The sequence below is a fragment of the Phoenix dactylifera genome, chromosome 8, assembly GCF_051530095.1.
Source record: "Phoenix dactylifera cultivar Ajwa chromosome 8, Ajwa_hap1_PhDact_Kaust_v1.1, whole genome shotgun sequence".
Lineage (NCBI taxonomy): Eukaryota > Viridiplantae > Streptophyta > Magnoliopsida > Arecales > Arecaceae > Phoenix > Phoenix dactylifera.
In genome coordinates, this window is record NC_143197.1 from 976769 (window position 1) to 986676 (window position 9908).

A 9908-nucleotide genomic window follows, 5' to 3' on the forward strand; every position below is an offset into this window, starting at 1 on the left:
AAAAAACACTAACTAAGTGACTTCATAGAGATGCGTTTCCCGAGCGCTTCCATCTTATTAACCTTTTAAGCCTCGAGGTTTTTACGAAGAAAGAGGAGAGGGCTAGACTTGTTCACTCCTGCTGGACCAATTCGGACCAAAGTTTAAGGCTTGCTGGCCCGGGAGGAGCCTACAACATAAGCCGTTTAATATCGAGCTGGGCCCGAGCGTGCCAATTAAAGCACAGACCGACCTTATTTTATTTTATTTTTCTTATGTTATTTGTTTATATTTGGTGTATTTGTAGATTTAATCAATAAATTATTGGAATATGAACTTAATGAGATAATAGATACGTTTTAGATTGTTAAAATATTTTTAAATTAGTTTTTTAGTTGAAAAACTTAATATGCTCATAAAGTCCAAAGCCCGAGCAAGAGCAAGACCAAGATATGAGCAAAGCCTGCCGAGGTCGGCCCGGCTCGGACCGGCCCATGAACAGGTCTAGTTAGGGGATTAGGGTTTGTGAGAAAGGAGGGAAATAGGTTTGGGGCGCCAGACGAAAGCCCTAACCAAATCGCCATGAAAGGGAAGCACGAGACTGAGAGCAAGAAGAAGGCGGACGACAAAGGCGGCTCCGATGCGGGAGTCTTCGCTTCTTGCTCCTTCGCCGATCTCGGGCTCCATTCCACCTTATGCCAGCACCTCCAAGGTTCTAATTCTCCCTCTACATCTTTCCCGAATGTACTCAGCTACTTTCGTTTATCATGACATGATTAAATCAGATGATCGAGTAATTATTTCGCGTAAAAATTGTTTCTTGATAGAGAAGATGGGGTTCCAAGTCCCCACACAGATCCAGGCGCAAGCAATTCCAGTCGTGATCGCCGGACGGCATGTGTATCCTTGTAGATATTCTTGATTTTATTTATGTCCACGCGAGAATTGGTGGTATTTGAGTAGATTGCTTTGATCTTTTTTTTTTCTTGACCGGAGATTATCTAGGCTTGTTAATGCTGCCACTGGCACGGGCAAGACAATTGTGTACCTTGCACCGATTGTCCACCTTCTCCAGAAGCACGAGCCTCGCATCCAACGGTCCGAGGGAACCTTTGGTAAGTTCACATGTCTACACCAGGACATGCTGAATATTTCTTCATAACTTAGTCCATACACTAGATCTGGCATTCCTTCTTTTTTCTTGTAAAAACTGTAATTTTCTTCCCTGGTTACCAGTGACAACTAGATCAGGACCAAGTGTTATAAAACATTAGATGAAATTTCGAGTTTTTTTTTCCATCTTTGTGATGTAGCAATCTCCATTTTCCACAAGTAGGTCAGTTTGCTGATTGCAATCATATAATTATCAGCATTATTAAATGAAATCTTGACCTTAACTATTGTAGGATGTGTTCTCGTATGCTTTGAGCTGTAGAAAAATTTCAACTAAAAGTGATATTTAACCAAAGTAGGCCACCTGTTATTGTATATGCATGAAGAGTTGGGTATATGTAGTACCATGTGCAATGCTATATCTTTACTGAGATTAGCAGGAGTGATGAAGTTCAAACACAACATTCGTAACCTTTGCCTCATTTTTCTTTCTTTCTACTGTGGTTTTATAGTTTTAGATATTTCTTTTTAAAAAAAAGGAAGTTCACAAAATTTATGCCTTATGATTTGAGGTTTAAGCTTTTCTTCAGTGAGAGTTTGAATGCAACTTTTACATTATTTTGATGGATTATCAATATTCAAGCATTCCATATCATTTTGATGGATCATCAATATTCACCAGCCAAAGCAATCTTTGTCATGTAGGATTATATTTGTTATCGAATTATATTGACATGGATGATAATAGCGTTGGTGCTTGTGCCAACGCGAGAATTATGCATGCAGGTTTATGGAATTTGCGAGAAATTGTTGCATCGTTTTCACTGGATAGTTCCTGGGTACATCATGGGTGGTGAAAACAGGGCAAAGGAAAAGGCCAGGCTGCGCAAAGGTCTGCACTTTTACGAAATGTTATCCAATTATTGTTTGCGGATCATGTGATGGTTTTGTATGCTTCTTGAAGAGTTGTAGCATTGTGTTTGGAATTTATTCTTGGATTTTTTTATACATGCATCATCATCTGATGACTTGAACTTGATTACAAGTTCTTATTCGAACTTCACTTATGGAGATTTATAGCTAACCCAAGGTTTTGTGGTGGCAAGTGCATTAGAATAATTATTATGAGATGAGGAATTAGGTGGACTATAAGGATTGTTGTTCTATTGGCCTGCAACTCCCAATGGCTTGCCTAGGGATCAAGTGATTCTTGCATGAGTGATCGTGCTGTTACTTCTGCCTTAAATTATTTGTGTTAGTTTCTTACTTTAAAATACATTCCTATGAGGTCATGTCTACGATGACTGAAAAGTCAGAACAACCATGCTTCTCAAAACATACTAACAGTGTCGACAGTAAAATGGTGAGAACTGTTAATCAAGAATGATATGGTGTAGTTATTGATGTAATTTTCTCTGCTCGCTATTTTAAGCACAATCACTCCAGTGCATCTGATTTAATAATAATTATTTCTAGGAATATCAATTCTAATAGCGACTCCGGGGCGTCTTTTGGATCACTTAAAGCATACTCAATCATTCATGTATACAAATTTGCGCTGGATAGTCTTCGATGAAGCTGACAGGTTTGTCTTGCTGCAGATCTTTTATTGAAATCTAATTGTTTATCCCATGCATTTTTATTTTCACTTACCTTTTTCTTTTTTTTGCGAAAAAATACATGCGTTCAGTTTATCATTTAAGACACACCTATTTCATGTTATGTTTCATAAAATGTATACCTGAATATTTTGTTCTTTAATTATTAACAGGATTCTTGAACTGGGGTTTGGTAAAGCAGTAGAAGAAATACTTGATTTTTTGGGTTCAAGGCAGAACAATTCTGTTTGCAAAGAGGGTAAAGGAGGGAGGACTGAAAAATTTTCAAGGCAAAACATACTTCTGTCGGCAACATTAAATGAAAAGGTTAACCAGTTAGCTAACATCAGCTTGGAGGATCCAGTTGTGATTGGTATAGATGACAAGAATAATTCTTCTGTGGTACCAAATTCATCAATCAGTAATTTTGCATCTTTAAGATCTGGTATGGATGGAGATTTACAACATTGTGACACATTACCTAGTAATTCACGGGACAGTTATAATCTTCCATCTCAGCTAATACAAAGATATGTTAAAGGTAGCTGCCTGTTCATGCAAATATAATCTTAGCTGTGTTAATTATTGCCATTCTTGCTGTTGCTTGCATGTTGTAGTAACATTTGACTCGTTATATGCAGTGTCTTGTGGTTCACGGCTTGTTGTTCTTCTCTCTATTCTCAAAAGCCTCTTTGAAAGAGAAATTTCCCAGAAGGTGAGGTCAAGGTTTCCAATCACCGTGCAGTTACAGTTTTTAGTTTTCTCTGGTAATATGATTAATTGTGAAAAAGGTGATGTCTAAATAATACATATGGACATCTTGTCCTTTTTGACCTGTCTTTTCTTGGTCAGTTTTTTAAGTTCTTTGACAGGAAAATTTTCTTGTCAGATGCTTTAATTTAAGTATTCAAGTTTGCTTACAGGTTCATTCTGCAGATTGTGGTTTTCTTCTCAACATGTGATGCAGTAGATTTCCACTATTCACTTATAAGCGTGTTTCAGTGGTCTCCTGATTTGCAAGCGGAGAGAAATCAGAAACAACCATTTGTCAGATGCAAGATATTCCGTTTACATGGTAACATGGAGCATGATGATCGGAGAAAAGTATTTCAAAGCTTTAGCTCTGAAAAATCAGCCCTACTTTTATGTACGGATGTTGCTGCAAGAGGGTTGGATTTTCCAAAAGTAAAGTGTATCATTCAGTATGATTCTCCAGGCGAGGCTTCCGAGTATGTTCACAGGTATTTTACGCATCTGAAACTCAAAATCATAATATTTCTCTAATCTATTTGTTTTTGTTTTCCATTTCTTAATGTTTTCTCCTAACAATTCCTCATAGCATTAACTAGGACTGAATTTGGCATGGTAAAGGAAGGGATTCACTCTAATGATATTACAGCTAGTTTAGACCCCAAAAGGAAAAATTCCTGAAGTGACTAGCTGTACAAAGGATCCCAATATCTACATCACTTTTAAAAGTTGACAGATCAAATCAGATTGTGGAACTTAAAATTCTTGACTATTCTTTTTAAACGACTATGAAACAGACCATACACAGGTGTAGCTTATATATTAATAAATGAAAAACAAAAATCATCTAGTAAACATATGTTTAGTTCCACAACCATAAGCATTTATGCAACATGTTCGGAGATAGAACATTCGTAAATAGAGTGCATATCTCTGATAATTCTGGTCGATGAAGTATGTTATCCAATCGGCTTTTTGTTGAATGCTAGTAGAGTTTCATGAAACATCAGCACCTTTCCTTCGAGGCCTCTAGCATTGCAAACTTGCATTGTAAAGAAAGTGATGATTTTTTCTGCTTCTACAGCGAGATCAATTGACTTCCCCCCACCCACCCTCCCCAAAGAAAAAAATCTTCCTTATATTTTAACCTTCATGCTGTTTGCCTTCGAACCTTTCTTTTCTCTTTTCCAATCATATCACTTGTCCACTTTATTGGTCATTTGGTTGAAAATGCTGGTTTGTGAGGTGTAATGGATTTACTTTTAGAATGCAATCTAAATCTATCTTTCTTATTTTTTTCATGCCTTGTCTTTTTAGGACTGTGCTTATAATTAGTAAAAAGGTTTACATTCTTGGATTCGTAGGGTTGGAAGAACAGCACGATTAGGTGAGAAAGGGGAAGCATTATTATTCCTTCAACCTGTTGAAGTTGATTATCTGCACGATTTGCAGCTACATGGTGTCTCATTGAAAGAATATCCCCTTCAGAAGGTCTTAGACAGTTTTCTTTCGCATGGCCAGAAGCTCAATAGCAAAAAGTTGTTATCTTTAGATACACATCCTTGGGTATTATTTCTGCAGAAGACACTTGAAAACTTTATCGGAAACGAGGTAATGGCTTTTTGATCTTGTTGATTCATAGTCTCTGGTAGAGCAATTTGTTTACTTTTAAGGTAGTCCTACTCTCTAGTCTTCAAGTTGGTATATATCATGGTGAAGAATGTCCACCACCATTTCTTAAATCCTATTTGCATCATGTCACATTTAAATTGTGACATTTTATACTTATTTCCAATGATTGAGAAGGATTCTGCTGAGATAAATCAGCCAGCTGTCAGATGAGCATTCACCTTCTTAATTTCTTGATGCTTGATTAGCATAGAGGCATGTAGTCTGCTTGATCAATCTTGTACTTGGACGAGGTAAATTATTGCTTGTAGAAAATCTGTTATTTACTACTGTCCAGCTCCCTCCAGTTAGAAATTTTGAATTTTGTTCCCCAATGCTTGCACCTGCTTCTGTTTTTCACAAAATTTCCAAGTATTGCTATTCATTTCCTGTTACTATAGATTCAGTAGATTCAAGAAATTGGTATGCACTGATGAACCCCATTGCATTTTAATTTGAACTACTATGGAAAGTTTTCCTTTCTGGATCCTCCTGAGTTCTGTATTCCATTTTGAGTTCTTTAACTTAAACGATTTTTGTTCTAAAATGTTCCTTGTATGTGGTTCAGTCCAAGACGAAGAAGCTAGCTAGGGATGCTTTCTGCTCCTGGGTTCGTGCATATACTGCCCATCGAGGTGAGCTGAAGAGGATTTTCATGGTAAAGAAACTTCATCTGGGGCATGTGGCAAGAAGCTTCGGGTTGAAAGAGCAACCTTCCTTGGTTGGAAGATCACACCAGATACAAGCACAGAAGAGGAAGAGGAATCAGATGCAAGGCAGGTCATCTAAAAGGCAACGGGGGCTTTCTACAAAAGGTGCTTCGCATTAATCCTTAACACTCCTCCCCACCTCTTTTCGTTTGTGAACTATAATAGGAAATTGCTGAATCCACTCCTTCCTTTAGGTAAGCGATTGTTGAAGCAGCTTGAATCCAACGTTGCTGGATCATAGGGGAAGTTGGAGCTGGAACCCATACTAGCCGTAAAATGGAATCATAAAATTTCTATTAGAGGGCAGCGACCACAGCCAAATACAAGAGGAGAACTCATATATATTTTGACACAAAATAGTAGGCATTTACAGCTGAAGTCTGCAATGATGTTGAATATATGGAGTTGCCATGATTTCTAGTTGGAACTTCCAGCCACATGATTCTACTTGATATTCTGATAACTTAGTTATGAATGAATCTGTAGAGATTTTTGTGCATTCTCTCAGATTAATACCAAATCAAAATGTAGTATTTCTGATGTCTGAAGTTGCGTAATCTCTGTTGGCCCTCTAACTCTGTTAGGTTATTTATTTATTTAATATTTAATAAATTTATGAAAATAAAAAAAATATATTCAACAAGAATAAAAATTTTATAATAAGCAAAAGTATAAAAAAAAATATATTCAACAAGAGTAAAAAAAACTATATAATAAGCAAAAGTAAAAAAATCTTGACCCAAAATTTTAGTGATGAAGTTCCCTTAGAAAAAAAAAATAAAAACTATATTGGAAAATAACAAAAATTCTAGAATCATTGTTCATGCAATAAATTATTTCTTGTTATGAAAGAAAATATTATTTTACTATTTTATAAAAAAAATATGTTTACAGAAATGAGTAAATGATAATTGTTATTCAAATTCTAGCTTTTTATATCTACTTTATTAGTGGTAATATGTGAAACACATCATATTTTCTTCCTTTGCAAATCGCGGATCAGTAAAATATAATATGAAGAGGTTAAAATCTAAACAACCGATATTCCAGAGTTATTTTCAATATTATTCTAACCTTCAAGATCCATAGGTCAGGTTGGATCAGAATAGCATGGTACAAACAAAAGTTAATGGCCATTTTAATGATTTGAAAGATTTTTCATTATATAAATATATTAGAATTTTAAATTATCTCTATTTTACTATCACAAAAATAGTTTATTGCTAAAACTAACTTACTAATTTTTTAATATCTTATGATTGTGGCTAATAAGGATTATTATTTTTATTATATTGATAAATACTACTCTTAGAAAGCGTCCTGTCGTAAAAAAATACAAATAGCCTTTTCTTTTCTATATTGTTATACTTACATTATTATATGGTAAAATATATGTTTTCACAGCATAAAAAAGAGTAAAAAAGAAAGACTGAATAGCTTTTTCTTTACTATATTATTATACATACATTGTTATATGGTAAAATATATGCTTTTACGGGGTAAAGAAAATAAAAAAAAAAGGATTCTACTAAAGAAAAGAACAACTCAATATTATATATTTTTAAATATTAATAATATAAATTATATTCTTAATTAACAGAGTAATAAATTTATGTGGACAATCCAAAAGTCTAACAACAATAAAATATTCAAAACTACATAGAAATAAAATACTGAATTAGAACAAAATATTAAAAAAATAAAATATATAAAAGTAAAATACTTAAATGCTCAAAAAATTTAATTCCAAAATCTATATAAAAATATATTTTTTAAATTTTTAAATAAAATATATTTTTTAAAATTCTATATTCACTCGCACGCGCAAGTATCCGCAGGACTCCTCGCGATATCAGGGCTTGTTGGAGACGTAAGTGGAGCCCTACATTTGCGCGCCCTTCCCTTGTACGGCCCCCGGAGGGACTCAAAATCCCGACTCTACCCTTCGGCGAGCCCGTAAACCCTATTCTCGTATCTTTATTTCACGCGATTTCTTCTCCGATGTTAGAATTCCAACTGCGGAAACCCTAAACACTGGAATTCTGGTTCTTCTTTCGTATTCGTAGATGGCGGGTTCTGTAGAACAGATTAAGCTAGGCCTCCGTTCCCTAGTGCCGGAATCGAAGACGGATTCGAGCTCTTTCCACTCCTCCGGGGTTTCTTCTGGTCAGGCCGGCGTTATTATTCAAAGAGCTCCCGGGTACTCCGACTACTCTTCCTCCATATTACTTAGATTGCTTCTTTGGTTTCCTCTTCCATCTTTTATCTGTTTTGACGAACGAAAGTTGTTGTTTTTCTTCATCTTTTGATTCCTTCGGTGTTGAAAAATAGTGGGACTCTTGAAAATTCATCAGAAAATATAGATATGTTTGGGATTTCTAGGTTTCCGGTTCAAAGATCGAGGATTTGGCGATTGGAGACTAGCTGAGTGGGTAACAGTAAAGAAATAAAAATTAAGTTGAATGTATGACTCCCAATAAATTAGTGGAAAACAATATCATTAACATCATTTATTAAAAAAATTATTTTTAAAAAATATTTGTGAAGGCGTGGATGAGATGAAAATTCACTCATTCAAACAGGGATGGAGGAGTCTATTTCATGTTATTAATGTAACCAGAATGTAGCTTTCATGGGGTTTGTGTGGAAGAACTTCTGATAGCCTGGACCCTTGTGCTTGCTAATGCAAATTTTCTTGGAGTAACAGATGTCTTTCTCTTGCTGCTGGTGCCAAGTTAGCTTCTCAATTAAACTTTGTGGAGCTTGTTGGTGGGAAGGAATGTGATGGGGAATTAATGTTACGGTGTTGGAGTTAAGAGGGGTTAGTTGGAATGTTCTGTGGGATAAGAGGCCTTGGTGAGTGAGTTCCTTGATATTAGTTGGAGGTTGTTTCATCGGCATATGAAGGACAGGATTTATGGTTCAGATTTATCTAGGGACTTTCATGGGTTGGAGCATTTGACGTGTGCAAGGGTAAGAGGAAAATTGTGAAGCTTGTGCCTTATGAGAACTTCCAATTTGTATATCATGTCCATGTTAGGTAGTTCATTGTTTCCTGCATTGTAGAGCATGTGGTGTGGTGGTGGTGTTGTGGGATGTGATAGGTTGTTCCTTAATTTTGGAAGATAGCATGTTGAATGGGCTTTTAAGTAATTGTAATGAGAAAAAGAATTTTTAAAAAGGAAATGAAAAGAAAGGAGAATCCTAGGAATAAGACACTTGTCAAGACCCTAGTGTGTTGAAGAGTAAGATTCAAATGGTTGGAAATTGACATTATGCAAAACTTAGAAACAAAGGATGATTTTCTGATATATTTGGGTCGCGTTTAACTTTTAAAAGTTATGTCCAAAGTTCTTGGGCTGGTGGAGATAGGATTGAACAAAAAGGAGTTTGTTGGGGACCTCATTTAAAGTTTTAGCCACATTGGCCTATGTACAGGAGATGAAGGTAACAACCCATTCTGGATGCTGTTTAAAGTTACATGGGCAGTGGTGGGATGGGTGATGTAGCAAGTCTATTTTTTGTTGCGGGACTTGGAGGAACCAAATTCTTTTTTAAGCCATGATGATTGGGAATTTGTGGAGTATTATGTGGAGTTCTGTTAATGTGTATATTCCTAATGATCCTTCTGCTGCAGATTATCTATGGATTGATATGTATGGCTGAAAATCGAAGCAGGTGATGTTGTATCATGGGTACTTTATGTCAACCTCATGCACATAAGCTGCCATAGCGAACTAAATGTTTTGCTTGTATTGTGACATTAGAGGTGCCAAGTAGTGTTGTACTCAATTGTAGTTTTCATGCAGCATGAAGTTGCTTAAGAGTGTTGGAGTTATATTTTATAGTTGAGTTGCTTATTGACTCTTAAAGGTGCCATGAGTGTAAAATGATGATGATGGGGACTAAGTGAGCAGTGTGGGAGTGCCTTCTTTTGTTAATCTATAGTTTCCATTATTGTCTATAACCATGGAACTTATGCACCTTTATTGGGTAAAGGATGCAGTGTAAAACTGACCTATTGTTGTTGGTACTTAATGATGTTGCATGGGAAACACAAAGCAATAAAATGTACCTTATGATAGATTGG

At 35.8% G+C, this 9908-nt stretch overlaps 1 protein-coding gene across 1 annotated transcript; it reads left to right on the top strand.

The window, feature by feature from the left end:
* The first annotated feature begins 426 nt into the window (after positions 1 to 426).
* LOC103703510 (P-loop containing nucleoside triphosphate hydrolases superfamily protein) lies at positions 427 to 6356 on the top strand. The gene is made up of 11 exons (XM_008786383.6): positions 427 to 691; positions 807 to 879; positions 985 to 1094; positions 1841 to 1984; positions 2569 to 2677; positions 2864 to 3231; positions 3332 to 3405; positions 3627 to 3931; positions 4805 to 5051; positions 5677 to 5923; positions 6013 to 6356. The coding sequence occupies exons 1-11, from the start codon at positions 562 to 564 to the stop codon at positions 6057 to 6059; spliced, it is 1854 nt and encodes a 617-aa protein (XP_008784605.4). The 5' UTR covers positions 427 to 561; the 3' UTR covers positions 6060 to 6356.
* Positions 6357 to 9908: the final 3552 nt, after the last annotated feature.

Bases quoted from the DNA above. Each gene is read 5' to 3' on its own strand.
- LOC103703510 (XM_008786383.6), top strand. From the start codon at position 562: ATGAAAGGGAAGCACGAGACTGAGAGCAAGAAGAAGGCGGACGACAAA. The intron at 3,232-3,331 runs GTAGCTGCCTGT...CGTTATATGCAG, and splicing joins AATACAAAGATATGTTAAAG to TGTCTTGTGGTTCACGGCTT. The intron at 3,932-4,804 runs GTATTTTACGCA...TTGGATTCGTAG, and splicing joins GCTTCCGAGTATGTTCACAG to GGTTGGAAGAACAGCACGAT.